At 39.1% G+C, this 17624-nt stretch overlaps 1 protein-coding gene across 6 annotated transcripts in view; it reads right to left on the bottom strand.

Moving 5' to 3' along the window:
* Nucleotides 1-7842: 7842 nt before the first annotated feature.
* ppfibp2a (PPFIA binding protein 2a) overlaps nucleotides 7843-17624 on the bottom strand; it is a 17939-nt gene continuing 8157 nt past the window's right edge. For all 6 annotated transcript variants that reach the window (XM_078250243.1, XM_078250286.1, XM_078250260.1 and 3 more), the window contains 17 exons: nucleotides 16428-16520; nucleotides 14999-15110; nucleotides 14128-14189; nucleotides 13392-13470; nucleotides 13105-13229; nucleotides 12958-13025; nucleotides 12811-12871; nucleotides 12417-12555; nucleotides 11393-11534; nucleotides 10764-10892; nucleotides 10343-10493; nucleotides 10045-10156; nucleotides 9667-9755; nucleotides 9393-9515; nucleotides 8919-9044; nucleotides 8620-8808; nucleotides 7843-8521 (listed from right to left, as the gene is read on the bottom strand). In XM_078250243.1, coding sequence (XP_078106369.1) covers nucleotides 8300-8521; nucleotides 8620-8808; nucleotides 8919-9044; nucleotides 9393-9515; nucleotides 9667-9755; nucleotides 10045-10156; nucleotides 10343-10493; nucleotides 10764-10892; nucleotides 11393-11534; nucleotides 12417-12555; nucleotides 12811-12871; nucleotides 12958-13025; nucleotides 13105-13229; nucleotides 13392-13470; nucleotides 14128-14189; nucleotides 14999-15110; nucleotides 16428-16520 — 2022 coding nt within the window. In that variant the 3' untranslated portion in view covers nucleotides 7843-8299. The remainder of the gene's footprint in view (nucleotides 8522-8619; nucleotides 8809-8918; nucleotides 9045-9392; nucleotides 9516-9666; nucleotides 9756-10044; nucleotides 10157-10342; nucleotides 10494-10763; nucleotides 10893-11392; nucleotides 11535-12416; nucleotides 12556-12810; nucleotides 12872-12957; nucleotides 13026-13104; nucleotides 13230-13391; nucleotides 13471-14127; nucleotides 14190-14998; nucleotides 15111-16427; nucleotides 16521-17624) is intronic.

Raw genomic sequence — 17624 nt, forward strand, 5'->3', positions numbered from 1 at the left:
TCGTTTAAACTTTTAAAGTTGTCACTTCAGAAGTGTTCATTTAACTTCAACTTCCATGTATAACTCCTTGTAGTACAAACTTTTCTCTCTCTGTGTGCATACTTTTAAATAAGGAATAATCTTTCGTATCTCGTGAATTACATGGCTAACTCTGTTGGTGTTGCTGGCAAAGGAAAAAGGCAGCCTATTCCTCCACCTGCTGCCAACAAAGATGACTGCCTTAGCTACTTGTATGTGGAGTTGAAATTCACTTAGGACAGCACTGTAAGGACATTGACCAGTAAAATTGTATCATAATGTAAGTCTTTATACAATAGGATAGTGTGTGTGTGTGTGTGTGTGTGTGTGTGTGTGTGTGTGTGTGTGTGTGTGTGTGTGTGTGTGTGTGTCATATACACTTAGACGTCGGTCTATATCAGACCATGTCAGAGTGGTAGTGTAAATCAAGCCTATATTTAGGATGTAAGGATAATGATCTACAGTATTGGCTAAACTAATATGATCATATATCTCAGTATGAATGGGCCAAATCTTTACCTGCCATGCCACTCAGCACCCATGCTCTGCCGTCATCTCTGAATGCTAGCACACGAGGGGGCTCGTTAGCCTTCTATTACAGATGTGACAAGCACACCATAATAGCCCAATTATCCAAAAATGCCAAATTTCACTCCAAAGGAAAAGGAGTGTGTAGTGATTAATGGTGAACACTTAAGGGGAAGAGTTAGACAACGCTGTTGGATAGGAGAAAATATGTATCAGGCTGCCACCACTACAGATGCTTCCTCCCTCCTGACAACTGCAATTCATTTGAGATGCTATTAACATGCATAATTATGCTAATCAAGCAGTAATTAAGTGCCAATTCATCAGAGACCATTTTTTGTCTGTAATTTCATCAAGCATGGCTGTTGGGGTTTGTTTTTTCTTGCATATTTCTTTATACAATATTGCCCAAATGAGCTACTCTCATCTAACATCCCCTTTGCTGTATGTATTTGAAGTTTGTAAACAGGATGTGTTAGAGATGGGATGTAATGTATCCCCTCTCTAACACATGTATTGCATTTATACAAGAGGTTTATAATACCACAGTAAATGGTGAATTTATGAATAAATACAATGAATACACAAAGTTTTCCTAAACCTTAATGACAAAATAGCCATTTGTCAGTGCTTTCCATAATAACCTATACAGTATGTTGTACATGGAACATTTTTAATAGATTAATCTGACAATGGTATCTGGCGCCGGTACATTTGTGACCCTTTCACACAGCTGCACTCCTCCAGTATCAGCAGCTTCATCCAAAACTCAAACATGAAAGATCACAAGTGAACAGGAAGATTGTTAGCTATTGTTAGACTACCAGGAGAAAAAGAATCTATGCACAGAAAACCCACTCATACAGACCAATATAGATTCTTATTTACATTTACCATTTTTGGAAAAACTAAATATTTAAAAAAGATATATTCTACACTTAAAAAAAAAAAAAGCATAGTCCCCCAATTGACTCCAGTGCCCCATTTTCACTTCACATATTTTGTAAAAAAAAAAAAAAAAAAAGTAATTGCTCTCAACTGGTTTTGCTATCTCCGATTGCTTGTAGACAGCATCAAACTGATGGAATGATCTGTTCACACTAAATACACTGTATGATGCTATTTTAATTGTGGTGTTACAATGTTATGAAAAAAAAGTAAATAAGTTGTTTTGAATAACAAAGGCAGCAGTTTCTCTTCTGCAAGCTGCTTTTAATTGATTTTTGAAAACAATGGGAGCCAATTACTTCTAGTAAGTGTGGTAAACCTGCAGTGTAATAGGTACTGCAACTGACAGTTGAAAATGCCAGACATACAACCCTGTATGTATAAAGACACACCCACCATGTCACTGGCATAACAATTTTACTCAGCAACACTTCAAGAGTGTTTTGCGTTGATTGGCTGTCCTCTTTACAGATTGTCCACATTAACCTCTACTGATTGACTTTCTCTTTGTGTCCCTGTAATGGGCCCTGAAGAATAAGAACAAACCAACCCACATAAAGAACTGCAGTCTCTGTGTGCATCTTCTAAAAGCTGTCGAAAACAAAGTATCTATCGGCATGATCCCAGTTGACGCACAACTCTTTTACTCTGGATTCTCTAGGAGAGATAACACATATTATTGCACTCAATTAAACACAGATAAGGTGTTTAATCCCCAAATCATTTTTGCGCAAGAAAACCTCCATTCTGCATTATCTTCCGTATCGCTGCCCTTGCTTTGGTACACAATGCCACCATGTCTTCTGAGGCCGTGTGGCACATATCAAATGTTATCTGCAATGGCGTTCCTCTGTCCAGTTTTACCCAGAGAGTCAGACAGGTGTTCTCATTGGACATGAAAGCCTCTGGTGATGCATGTCAGTCTTAATCACCCATGATGATGGCCTGAGGCAAGGAAACTGCTTCCATTCCTTTGACATGGGAACTCTTTTGAGTTTCAGCACTTTTATGATAGTTTTGGCAGCCAGAACAACCATTCAGACATTGAGGTGGACAGTCGCAACTTCCTTTTTATCAGTAGTTTATGCATCATTTTACAGATCTTTTTCCTTAACTATGGTAAAATGTGTCATTTTGCTCTACATGTGAGTGTCTCAGACCACTTGCAAAAATCCCTCTTCTCTATCTTTTTTTCAACAGTGTGTCACTTCACCCTAAAGATTGATCTTTGTGTTAGTCACAATTTCACATCCCAGTGGTCCCAAGCTTCTGGAGTCCTGTTTGTCCTGGTGTGTGTGTGTGTGTGTGTGTGTGTGTGTGTGTGTGTGTGTGTGTGTGTGTGTGTGTGTGTGTGTGTGTGTGTGTGTGTGTGTTATAATGGGAATTAACCACCACACTGACATATTTGAGAACAGTAATATTCATACATTAGATTTAATAAGGGAGTGTGTCACAAATTACCAGATGTTGACTAAATAACCAAAGTGGTGACACAATGCTCAATCTTTAGTGGGTTGGAGGACTCCTTAAATATCTATCTTAAATATTAAAATAATATATAATTGTCTTATCTCATAATGACTGATGTCTCTCGTCTGCCACATTTTTGAGGAAATTAAAAAGCCGGTCCAAAAACTAAGCATGACAGGGAGTGAGTTGCTTTGGCTACCAATAAATAGGCCCCTTGGCGCCAAGGGGGCTGATCATAACCAAGCTCTCCTTTCCAAAACCACGTCCCATCATGCATGTTTTGGACTGCCACTATCACCATTTCTATGTGGTGAGTTCAGATCATCGGCAGATAATTCAAGGAGATTTATAGCTGACTATAACTGATTTTCAAAGTAAATACTATAAAATAACATCTAAGCTAGATAAGGCTGTTACAAGGTATGCACTGACAAACAGCCTGGTTTATGGTGGCTGGCTGTACAGGAAGAGATGCGCTCTGAGGTTTGATGGGGCAGAAGAAGGCTCATGCAGACGGCTGGCTGCTCATTTTGACGGCGTGTCAGGGTTGGCTCGCAAGCTGCTCTGCCGCATCTGGGTGATGCAGTCATCATTGTGACAGGCCTGTCAGAACAAACTGGTGCGCTGGAGACAGATACAGCTTTAGTGGCTGGATGGGGAGTACGCAACACATGCACCACCCTAACATCGAATATGTTCCCCAAACTGGCAAGCTGGTGGCAAGTTAATGACAGGAACGACCAGTGACATCATATAAAAACATGATTACGCTCCACTAAAGACATCTGAGAGTGTCCATAGATCAAACAGACAGGGTGATGACTTAAAGCACTTACACACTGGCATTATTTTAAACAGGAGCCTTGGTAAAAGAATAAAAGTCTGCATCTATAATTTAAATGGCAAATTTACCACAAACGTGATACAGCATAAATAAACATTAAGCACTCACACACACACGCGCGCGCAAACACAAACACACACACACACACACACACACACACACACACACACACACACACACACACACACACACACACAGAAAATAGATGAGAGAAGAGAGAGGGCTCAGGCATTGCCAAGAGTTTTTTTTTTTTATTGCATCACCAATGCAGTGTTTTTATTTGTGATGTATTCAAATGAATTGACAGTCTCAGTGGGAGAATATTTGTGTAATCATTAGCAAACTGTTTGCAAATTATTTATGCAATGTAAACCATGATAATTTACTTCCACCTTTTTTCTTATACTGCCATTAACAAGTAACTTGGAAACCAATAAATGTCACAATCGCTTTCACTTAATTAAAACAATAGGTATCATATTACAAGGTAAGATGTCAGTCATACCACAGTCTCTTGCACATAGCAATTTACTGCTAAAGCGATATGAGAGAGGGTGACACAAATAATAGCTATTAAACTGTCAGCTAGTGGAGGCTGGATCACATTACTGAAATTAGCTAAAATGCACAATTATTAACAATGCCATCCTCTCTTAACATATGTGTACACACACACACACACACACACACACACACACACACACACACACACAACAGAATGGAGGACACTACAATAGGGATAGTTGCAGATACATTTACATGTTTTAATTTTTTTAATGCATTCATGTCTGTATTATTTTTGTAATTGATCATTTGTATTGTGACTGAGTCGAAAAGGGCTTCTACCATTCTATTCAGTTTTTAATATTGGACTGTCCATCACCCACCTAGCCAATGCACAAACTCCAGACCTCTCACACCAGTGTTTGATTAACTATGTGACATCATCTCATGTCCTTTCTGCTGGCATGATACCCATGATCCAATCTGTCCAGCTCAAGGTGTAATTACAAATGTAGTAATGCAGTCCAACAGATCACACACACTCTTATAGTAAAGAAACGACCAAGGCAGTGTCACAGAATCAAAATCACATTCTTACTGACTGTCAAATATCTACAGTAGAAAAAGGGAAAATCAAACAATAATGCTAAATGACAAAGAAGTTAAATACTCAGTAGTGCACCTCGCTGAGTCAACTGTAAATGTTCAGCTCTGCTAGTGTATGACCCATGACATAACCACAGGCAACACTGACATCTGCTGGTTTAAAATGCAGATTTATTTTTATAAAACCTACAACTTTTTCTTAATGTATAAGCTGCCTTTTATGTATCACACACTTCCAAATCATTACAAAAATGACAATTACAAGTTTCTTCTTTGTATTTCAGACTTTTACATTTGCAAAACCCACCATCCCAATCCTCATTCCTGCAGCCCTCTATTTTCTATTTAACATGGATCAATTGAGTTGTGTTACACACTTATCAACGGGGCTAATGTATTTATGAACCTGTCATTTGTAATCACTGATCAGGATGTTCTCCGTTAGGGAACTAATGATATGCAGAGGTAAAAGATTCCCTAATTATTGTGTTTGGTCTAAATTAGGCTTCTGCAAGAGGGTTCAGAGAGGGGCTGACTGCTGCCCTGTCTGCCACACTAACAGACACACCAGCAGAATCCTACTAGATTCATTAGGACTGAAATTGGTCATTTATTAAGACTTTGTTTCATTACAGCACTCAGTCTGTGTAAAATGGAATACTCCAACCAATACTAGTTCTGTCTCATTTGGCATATACAGTAACTGCATGTTTAACTGCATATATTAACTGCATAATTACAACAAACTGGTATTAAATGAAGTGGACATTTAGTTAAAAGCATGCAAATAGCAAGCCAGAGGCATTATTTTCATGTCTGCTACATTTCATTTGGCCTATGAGCTATATATGTTAAGAGATGCCACACCAACACATACCCTGCTCAAAATGTCCTTTCAGGGCTCTCTTTTCTTTCCAGTAAAAATAATCCAGTCGCAGTAGCCAGTCGTTGATGGGTGCAATGCAATCTAGGGATCTTTAATTTGGTTTGAGCTACTCACAGAGAGAATTATTTATTTTGAAAACGAAAAATGCAATAAAGCACAACATTGCACTTTTTTATAGTTTACCAATTAAACTGTCAGAATTGCATCCCTGAAACTATTTTACTTTCTTTTTTTTTGAAATGCAAAGAGTCAAAGACATGGTACTTTGTACTACAGTAAGGTCTATCAAGATATAGTCATAAATAGTTCAAATTAAAGCTGGATATTGTATTACATCCTTTATATTATATAACCTACTGTACTCAAACCATAGAACATCTTTCTGGGGTCAACAGCATTCACTGGACGACTGTCTATAACTGCCTCTGTATAAGCAGGCAATGCTCCTAAACTTCAGATTACGTTTTGGTGAAGTTGGCAATGTATCATATTATTTTCCTTACTAGGCTATACACAAACACTTTTTAACTGTGTGAAAACAAGCCAATTTTTAAATTGAAGCTCTTAATATTCACCAACAAGAGGATAATTGATTGTATGATTCATTTATTTTCATTAACTCACCAACCAAATCAAAACAGATTATATTTCAGTCTTGACTGCTATGGCAGCTATTAAGGCTCCTCCCCTTCAAAGAACCTGGGCTGGCACAAACCAAACCTCCTGTACAATAGTGTGGTGCCAATCATTCTTGTATTTCTGATTTTTGACCAGTAGTGGGCAGTCCTGGATCAACTGCACATTTAAGATCCTAAGATCCATCCTCAGGAAGTGAGGTGTCTCTCTAACTATAATGAAATATACTGCACCAATGCTAATCATTTTCTGAAATTAAAAAGTCTCAAAACATAAACTTGAAAACTGCATCTGTTACTCACATAAGTACTGTATGCAATAGTTGAGCAGAAATTTGATGAAGCTGTTTAGAGACAGTAGTACGCATTTAAAGTGTAACTCTCGCCAAAATGCAACCTAGGGTCTTTTTGTGAATGTACCGAGTCAAACTTTCTTTTAAAAGCATAATTAGGATGGAAATGCCACTTTTAAGATTTACAGTATTCACGTTTTTGGTCAAATGGCCTTTTGAATGGGAGTGCTAGGGGCACTACTATGATAACATCAAAATCATTATTTTTAAAAAACTAAGAAGGCTCGACACAACATGAAACTTTGCTCGAAGTTTGTTTACGCTATCCGCCATCTTGTCAGTCAAGAAGTGTCGATCTCTGAATGCGAATGAACGGAGTCCGTAGGAGGAAATGTCATTCTTATATGAGGCTCCTTTTTCAACTACAAGGTCAATATTGTTTTTCATTAATGACAAAACAACTAATTATCCGTGAATTTATATTTAACTAAGCTTTAGAGGCTTTCCATCTTTACTCTCCTCCCTGTTACGTTGCATTCAGAGATTGACTATTTTTGCCTGGCTAGATGGACGGAGACCAGAAAAACCAACAGCTACAATGAGTTGCTTAAAACCTTTCTTTTTAGTAAACTCTGTGTACACAAACAATGTTCTCAATGCTCAATTTCATGTGTAGAGACCCTGGTGATACTTCGAGCAAAGTTTCATGTTGTGTCGAGCCTTCTTAGTGTTTTAAAAATAATGATTTTGATGCGATCATAGTAGTGCCCCTAGCACTCCCATTCAAAAGGCCATTTGACCAAAAACGAGAATACTGTAAATCTTAAAAGTGGCGTTTCCGTCCTAATTATGCTTTTAAAAGAAAGTTTGACTCGGGTACATTCACAAAAAGACTCTAGGTTGCATTTTGGCGAGAGTTACGCTTTAAGCACCAGATGGCAGCAAAAGCATTTGCTTTGATGGTCTCCAAAATTACAACAAGACTATGGTAACTGTTGACCTGGTGCTTATTATATTACTGCATATTCATAATGATCAATAAAACAAGGCAACATTTGGATAGGAGAATCCTATACAAAAAAACCTGATTTGAAGGTGCAGAAGAGTAAGTGTAGTGCCAAGAAACACAATTATTTAATTTTCTATACAGAAGATGAATGGAAGACATTCTTAAAGTAACTGGTGTCAATTATCAATCCAGATATATAACAAGAAATGGTCATCAACATTCTAACTAAATCTGCAGACGTTTAGATACAAAATGGTCAGTAAAATGCATAAGTAGAAGCTGTGTAATCCAAATGTAGAAGGAATGCAGAGAGCAGCTTTCATAAAACATGTAACACAATGTCACCATTCAACACCATTTTAGATGAATGTTGCATTAAGCAACATCTGGTTAAAAATACATTAACAACAGTTAACATCACCTGCTTAACACAGGATTTTTGCAGCCCATCCAGAAAGTCACCTCATGGATTCATCTTGGGTACTTTTCTGCATCAGAATTTCCACTGATTCGCAAAGTCACTTAGAGAGTGATACGGGAGTGTGCTTTGTTTTTAAATTATTGTTTTGGGCCATCAGCCAGGGCTTTTATCCCCACCTGCTCGCGCCTCTCAGTCTGTCTGTCCAAGTTGGGGCTAAGGCCCCTAAGCGCTGCAGAGGGCAAGCGAGAAACTCCATTCACTGTCAGCGCTCCACTGTCTATTGGGCAGATATAGTCCGCAGATTCATCAGGTTTCCTCTTCCTGAGGTGACTAAATTGAGTGAAACCCAGCTTCTTTGGCTGAAAACAAAAAGAAAAAGTCCAACTCATTAATTAATCATTAAGATTTTATGCTGCTTCAACTACATAACATTGTGATTCTTAGATTGTGCTCGTACCTTTACTTTAGCAGTGGTAGTGAGGGGCACGTGGCCTGTGGCATTGCCATACTCTCGCTTCTCCTGTGTGGCCTGATGCCCCACCAGGGCAGAGAAGGCGGTGGCGAGATGGCGGCGCAGCAAAGTCTTCTGCGGAGGAATATTTAACAGCAGGGCCAAAGTCTCTGAGCTGAAGCGAGGCTCCAGGATCTGTGGAAGAGCATATTGACAGCAGGTGAAAACAACACATTTAGGTCACCAGGAATGTAATGTAAGCATGTGAAAAACTTGAAGACAAGCTCAAAATCTACATGACTTACAATCAGCCCACCATGAACACCGCTGCCCCGTAGATTGGGGGCATACTCAGCTAGATCCACTGCTCTCAGCCACTCCATCACACGATGGTTAGACCACTGCACCACCTCTGAGGGAGAGGGCTGCTTCTGAAGAAGTTAAAAATAGAACTTATTAATCATTCATCTTACTCGTAACTGTTTGACCCTTCTACTAAATACACTGGAAGTGGGCAGAATGAAGCTTTAACAGTGCTGAGGCTTTGGAGGCAATTATACAGTATGAAAGGAAAAATGCTCTGTGTTTGAAAGCATTTGATGTCTGTCTGTCGCCATCTTGTGGCAAACTCATGTGATGACACCTATTCACCATCTAAGAGCAGAATTCACACAAAAAATGTAGCATAACATACCACATAAAACATATATAACTACTACATACAACACTCAATCAACACAATACTTAATTTCCACTTACTCCTTTCCATCTCGGCTTACCTCTTCCCCTGGCCTACGTCGAAGACAGTTGGGGTTGAACTTGTTGGCATGAAGGACATGGATGGCACATTTAATACTGAGATGATGAAGCTGGCTGGTGACCTTTAGAGTCAAGAGGTCATTCTGAGTGAACGGCAAAAGAACATCAGTGAACTTTATAGAAAGGTATACAAATCCATACCATGTTTTTAAGTCATGTCAATGTAATTTAAATGTGTTTGAAGGCCTCCACTTTAATAGAAAATGTTACAGTAGATACATGGTTAAGTCTTACCACTGTGAGGTATTGTATCATTCGACCATCCACTCGAGCCTCATGGAAGTGGTCTTTATACTGAGGCAAACCGATATCATCCAACCAGCCTAAATGGGTGAAAATCAGACATTAATTCACTTCACTCACTAAACTTTTGAATGCTGAATCAAGTATCCTCAGCTGTCAAAACACTGTAATAGCTCAGTTAAGATACAGTTCCTGGTTTTGAATTCTGGCCATATTTGCATGTTTTCAAATATATTTACATCTCACACATGACATGTCTTTGTTTGGTTTGTGGCACGAGAAGTCCCACTCTCTATTTGTAGATCTGATTCAAATGAGAATGCAGTGTGAGAAGTTCAAAATATGTAATGTATGTAGAAAGAGTCTTACGGGTGACCCAGATGTAGTCCAGCTCTGACGATTTCTCTATAACTTTAGTGGTGAATGCCTTCAGAGCGAGCTGCAGCTTCTTCCTGTGCAGTGGATTCTTCATACCCATCTCCTGAGGTCAGAAAGGAATGTTTGTCACAATAAAATCAAAGATTGAGGAATAACTGGGGGTTTAACCACACGCCATGCAGTTTAATTTTGTCCGATAAATCTTTTTTAATTTTCAAATTTATCCATGGATATTTCTTTCTCCAATCTAATACCTAAATACTGTATATATCCTGTTTTACGCTCTAACCTTCTCAAAGTCCTGAGGTGTGGCAGACAGCAGCATCTGTCCATTTTCAACCCACTGCCTGGTGAGATTGACATACTGGCCCAGTCCATAGTCCTCCAGCCAGCCACATACTTGCTCCTTGGTCCACTGGCTGAATGGAACATTCATATCACTGAAATAAATAAAACACAATTCAGATAATTCATTTATAAATGTATTACATGTATTTAAAATGGTCATCTTAATGCATGAATCACATCATACATTTAAAACAGAATTTGTTATGCTAAGAAAAGCCCTCAAGCTTCTTTTCATTTGGGTATTAACCAGATTATTTTAAAGCAGCAAAGTTTGCGACTTGACTGATACAAAACCCTTAATAACTTAAAATAGGAGTACTGTACTACAAAGTCAGGTTCAGTAGAGGCACACTGAGCTTTACCGTGCAGAGTCATAAGATTCGGGGGTCCTGGTCAGTCTGGGTCCTGCTGTCGCACGCAGTCCACCTCTTCTAAACTGACCGGCATCTGGGTCCGCTGCCTGGAGCCCTCCAGACTGGGTTCTTCGAAGTCTGTATGGGAGAGGGAGGGTAACCATGTTAGAAACTACTTTAACGTCATTGTTGATACATATAAATAATAAGATGTAAGCTATAGGTGATAATTGAAAATATTTTAAGCTACTGTAGACTTTTAATGCTGAAGGTCAATAACAGTTATCATTATCACTCAACGTCTGACAGTTTTGTGTAATTGTGTTATTTCAGTAATGATATCGTAGGTGTTTACTAGATCAGTGTGATAGTAGGCCAGGTATAGTACTAGAAGGATAGTTTCACATATGCATACATTATTTATTAATGATTTTTTACTCTTTATATCACATAAACCTATATGTGTTATTATACAATTGAATGTATTTCATATGAACCATATGTTATTTAGATTTAACATACATATCATACATATTCTTTATTTAAGTCAATTTAATGTTTGGCTGTCCTTTTTTTGGTCTTGGCGATCATTTGTGTTGATGCATTGTTGATGTATCAATGTATTTTCCCACACTCACTTTCCCCAGAGCCTTTTAAAGCTCCTGTTATTCTTCATGTATTCTGGTGAGCCCACAGCCCGTTGGCCAGGCTGTGTGTTTGCTCCAGAATGAACAGGGGAATGATCACTTGAAGTGCTGTCATCTACTTTCTCCAACTTTCCTGTAAGAGGTTTCAAAAACACCAGTCAGTTAATACTACATGGTATAAAAATATAGTATAAATTGTATGAATGTACTGTTGAGGGCTACCTATATGCAACATTGGATAGATGCATTTAATTAGTAGTTAAAAAATGGCAGTTTACCTGTTATAATTAGCAGACATAGCCTCACTGTAATCTCACCAAATAAAACATTTCAATAATAGGAACTTTGAAAAGATTAGACTGTCCAAATGTATTGTTCCCTGTAGTTGAGGCATTGTTAAAGACACAATCTTGATGATGATGATGACTGAGTAGAAAGCAGTGAACGCTTTTTTCTCTCTCTTTGCATACCAAACAGAACATTTAGAGCTATGTAGTGCACGTGTGGCGGTCTGCCTTTTCACAGTGCTCTATTCAGGAGAGGGAACACAGGTTACAGACCATTGAGTTCAGCAAATAATCAGTTAATGCCCTGTGAAAATGAAGGGGTTTTAGCTACATTTTACAAGGTGTGATCGTTATGATATGGGCTGTAGTCAGTCACCACTCTACAGCAGAACGCACCAGAAAGAAATCAGGGTGGGGCTCAAGTTAAACTAGTCAGTGAAGCTGAGGAAGGGTGGAGCTGGGATGAATGTGGTCAATCAGAGCAAGAGAGAGGGTGTGTTTGGTAAGAAAGACTATCCCATGATACATTTGCTCTGTCAGGAGCCTCTGCAATTAGATGTGATCAAAGGTACAGTGGTCGTCTGGTCAAGGGAGAGTGGTTTGCTCCAAATATGAATACTTCTCATGGGAATTACTGGCCTCACGACTAGTCCACAGAAAAAGAAAGTCTGATCCTACATCAGGGATTATTACAGCACACTTGACTGAATTATTATGTCTGGATTTACTTTGGCTGGAGTCTCCATCTTCGCTCCCATCTGGAGACCTTTGACTCTGGATTTCACTGCTGCTGTCTCCGCTCCCATTCTGCTCTGACAGAGAGGAATTCACAGGCAGTGTCTGACTTCTGGTGTCATCCAGACCACTCTGGATAAACCACACACAGATACAAATAGAAAAGACAATAACTGTAAATAGCTGTACAAAACCTGATACTGTACAAATGAGCACATTCTAAGTTCTCGCATGTATCAATTATGTAAGAAACAGCAACAGTAGCTTATATACCGTAGAATAATTAAGGATCAGAATATTTCAGGGTTGGTTATATACATTAACTTAAACTAAACTAAATGATAAAAATGATTGGTATATTAGATCTGTATGATGATTATAAAATACCTTTTGTAAAGGTGCATTTGTTAGGTCGTTCATACTACTTGAGAAAGTCTGTGGTTCTGTTCTGAGAAGATAAGAATACAGTAATCTCAGTAAAAATCCATCAAAGATATTGGCGATTCATCCATTGACGAAAAGCTGCTTCGCTACCTGGAATCACTGTCCTTCTGGGCTGATGAAATAGATGTTTGTTGGGAGGAAGAACTGCTTGTGGAAACCTGTGATGGGTATTACAAAAATGTTTATGTTTATGCAAACAAAAAACTTGAACCCGTAGCTGAACTTGTTTGTACCCACTTCAGACTTTACATCCACTGATTTTGCACTGGCAGAGTCCGTATTCTTCATCAGTACGTTCGCCTCTTCCTCACTGCTGCTTGATGAAGTCCTACCATTTGATAATGAACGAACAGCAGGTGGCGCTACAGTAACAAAGAGAAGAGATTCTTTTTCCTTAACTTGAGCAGTGGCGCACGTTTCTGTTAAGGAGGGAAGTGTGGTGGCTTTCATTGTGCTCAACATTGTTGCTAACATAATACTAATGCCACAAGGGAAGGATAAAGGAGTGAATTGATACTGATTACCTTGCCTTGTGGTGTGAGTGACCTCTCTGAATTGCTTGCACTGATTCAGGAGCAGAGTGAGCTCTTCGATACGTCTGTCCTGAAGAAAAAACAGAGAGGAAACCTTAAGGTTAGGAAACACACATGTAGACTATCTGCTTCACTTTATTACTGACCGATACGCCACACAAACGTCCCTCTTTCACCATATGGCCTTTACATCAAAGCAGTGGATAGGGAGGGGATTGACACAGGCCTGGCTGGAAATCTTAGTTGTGGTAAGCAGCTGCATACAGAGTGTGTGTTTTGAAGTGGTGCCCATGCCTGGTTTTGTCATGGTTCTCTTAATGCAGCTCACTCCAAAATTAGGCTTGGCAGATCGAGGCCTACTTAAGTGTGGCTTTGCCTGAAATGGCTCGCCTTGGGGTGTGTGTGCGTGTGGGTCTTCAGTAGTGTGCCATTGCAGGCCTTCATCTGTGAGTCTTTAAAGTCCAAGATTCTCTGGGAGGGAGAATACAAAAGCCCCTCTGTACTATAAATGGATGGAGGGTGGTTCTCTTTCAGAAATGACAACATCTAAAAACAGTTACCTTCTAACCTTTTAAACAGCATGATGTTATCAGATGTATATACAGGCCAGTAAGAAACTTTACATTGTAGTAAACTGATGGCAACACACAAGCTGCATAATCACATTCTGTACAGCTGTGTTGACCAGAAAGAGAAAGGATAGGTTTCCAGATCACTGGCAACTTACCTTTTCATCATTAGCAGCCGTCAGTGATTTCATTCCACTCCTAAGGCTCTGCAGCTCCTGATCTATAAAGATAAATCCAACATTGATTATTAATCTGTATAGGCAGCTCCTTCTGTCATATAAATGAGCATTTTGTATATGGACACGTAGTGACGTGGTTATTTAGAAAGAAAGGATAGGCAGAAATACATGCTAGCATGTTGTAGATTTATTCCTCACTAGAGTGTATTTTTAGATTCACCCAAGCCTTTTTTAAATCTACCAATCATAGCTTTGGCCATTTCCACTTTCACATATTTGATAAACTTCCTTTATAACTATTGCAGGCACACAGGCAGCATTGCTGGTGAGGGACAGTGATTATACTAAAGAAGTACCCCAGAGATGGGTTTATCTATGACAGACAAAATTAAGAAAAAACAAGACATTATGCTCTCAGGAATTCATAAAGACAATGAAAAAGCCAAAGGGAAGAGAGATTGCATCGAGTCATTTTTGGAAACCAGTTGGTGATTGTAAAGCTGCCCCTCAGAGCAGAAGGAAACAAAACATAATTCAATACAGAGACATGTCTGGAGTAAGAAAATTAATGAAATATCAAAAGTAGACATAGCCCATGGGTTTAAATTTATTTTCATTAAGTACTGTTCAGGCTTACATTTCCTGTGCATCTCCTCTGAGAGAGAGCTAGCGAGACAGAGACCCATGATGATACAGTGTATCAGACTTTTCCCCACAGCAATTACTGCAAGTTAAGGTATGCAAAAATGAGTAATTAACTGTGTCACCTATCAGGCCGGGTAACGCTGTCAGAGTGAGAGGCTGTTGTTGGCAGGTTGGTTAAGGGCTTGAGGCTGGGTGCTTTGCTTACCTCTCTCCGAGCTCTCAGGGGATGGAGATGGTCTGGCCAGCAGCTGATTGTGCAAGCTCTCGATCTCAGCATTCTTACTGAGCAGAAGCTGCTGAAGGCTGCTGATCTCTGCCTGTGGGTGCCACACAGTGAGGAATCTTAGCAGAAAGGACATGCAGGTCTGTGCACTGTATGTGCCAACACACGTGTGTTTTAACATGCACAGCTAAAAGCGCTTTTTACACAAACAAAAACAAGACATTTACATGGGTCTTAGTGCCTGCGCTTGAAACTCAAATTTAGTAAGATATAGGTTGATTATTTTTCACCACGTATATATAGAACATTTATAACAAAGCACAGACATGGTTCTTCTTTAAATTTGAAAGAATCAAATATTGGGCCTTTCCTGTCTGGAGGTTATAGTTTGTTTTGAAATAAGTTGCAGAGTATAAGGAAAAAACAGATGGCAATAAAGTTAAGTTCAGTCTGATCTATTTACCAGCATTTTCTGTCTGTATAAGTTGTTTAGAGGAAAGTGGAAGGTACACTTTTTGCCTCATGTACTCCCTGTTTTACTCAAAACATTACTCCCAAGTGGTTTGTTTAAAAAGGTAGAGTAACTTACATAAACTCACACATAAAAACTTGTTTATATAGCTCAGTATCTGCCATATCAACATCTGTATCCAATTATTTGAAGGTGCATCAAGATTTTCCTAGCTTGATTCATAAAATATTTTTCTAACAATCTACCAAAGCTCCACACTGAGAATAACACATTCTGTGAAATGTAATATTTGTTTTTGCATTTTGCAATTCTGGGTAAACATCCAGTTGATGCCAATAGGATATTTGATGAACTTCTAAAAACGAAAAAAAAATAAAGAACTGCAGATGGTAATATACAGTATTCACATACACAAGCAAACCAGGGTGACCTCCATGACTGAGCTATTATGGATAACTCCAGCCTTTAACAAAAAAGTATTCCAATGTAACTCTAATGCTGATCAGGCAACACTTGAATGAAGTAGTAAAATCAAATTGCTGCCATATATCTTATACACTAACAGAGACAGATATTGTACCAGAAGGAAGACAGCAATATATGAATTTATCAAAGAGTTAGAGCAAGTAAAACTGCTCAAGAAAGTTTAAGAAGTTGAATGCTATGGGATCATGCCAAGGTATACAAGTGGGGCATAAAAAAAGGACTAAGCCATCATTAAATCTATTTCTACAGGACTTTAAAATGGAAGGTGAAATAGTTCTCAGACTTCTTAAGAAAATATAGGTGTTTGTGCAAAACAGAATGACTCACTGAACTGGCTGGAACATCGGATTGGACAACATTTAGGAAAGTTGAGTGGACAGTTAGCAGTGGAATTTGGGCACTGATGGTGTATTGCAAAGTCTAGACACCGTGAAAATCAGAACTTTCTTTTACCTTTGTTGCTTTGAGTTTCTTCTCATAATGTAACTTCTGATCCTCCAGGTGCTCCACTTTGTCCTTGAGAATCCTGAGCTCTTTAAGTAAGCCCTAAAACAGAAGGCATGAGAACATTTAGCTAGCTTAAAATATGCAGGTGTTCTTAGTAATTAGTAGTATTTGCACATTGGCCTTGCAATACGCACACTATTAAAGATTCCATGAAATGCATTTATTAGTTGTGCCCCACACTAATACATAGCTGATAAATGTGATTATTTTTTTCAAATAGATCGAGCAAGTTGCAAAGTGACATTTAGTGCTGCTGAGGATATTTAGTGAGTGCTTGTTTTATTTGCATCTACCCACACTAAAGTGAGACAACTCATGCTGTACACAACAGAAGTCATGCAGGCAGGCTGTGCCTACACTTTCTTCTCCACAGTAGTATTGCTGCTCTGCATCTGAGCTACCCTCTTCCAGGTTGTGTGCATTCCCATCAGGCCCATCTGAAGCCTCTTCTAGTTTGTGCATCAGCCCTGGATTTCTGTCACAGGATGGCCCGATGTTTGAGCCCTCGCCCTCGGTGGACTCAGTGGGGCACGAGCTGCATGACACTGGAGAGTTGCTGGCAGCCGGGATCTCCAAGGCCTTTTTCTCCTGGATCTTGCTATTGATCTCCTTCTGAAACCTACACATCTGCTCCTGCAGCTCACTAATGAAATTCACTACAGTCTGACAGATGCAGTGGGGGGAAAATAGTTGAGAGACATGTTTAGAAAGAGAAGGGGAAATACTATAGTAGTAGGTGTTTGTCAAATCAGTTTTCTCATGTCTACATAATCTGATAATTTAAATCCTGAGAAAGTGTAAATTTGGTCTTAAGCCAAAATACATCAATATGCTAGTGAGCCTGTATTAGAAACACAAATCCTTGGTTTGTTTTATACAGACACGCTGGGCCAGTCTCATCTGGTTAAACACGTTTTGTATTTGATCATGAACCTGAACCCTTGATTTGACCATCATTGTATTAACATTATGCTGTGCCATGTTTTTGAATTCAAACAAATCCAGTTTAGGTAGTTTGCATTAATAAATTGCAAGAGGGGTGAGTAGGTTTGCCATCTTTCAGAGGTGATCCATGCCCATGTTCCTTCAGAAAGAGTGTAAACAGCAGCCGAGCTATGCCCGGACTGTGGACAGAGGAAGTCT

The sequence above is a fragment of the Sander vitreus genome, chromosome 1 (genome assembly GCF_031162955.1).
Source record: "Sander vitreus isolate 19-12246 chromosome 1, sanVit1, whole genome shotgun sequence".
Classification (NCBI taxonomy): Eukaryota; Metazoa; Chordata; class Actinopteri; order Perciformes; family Percidae; genus Sander; species Sander vitreus.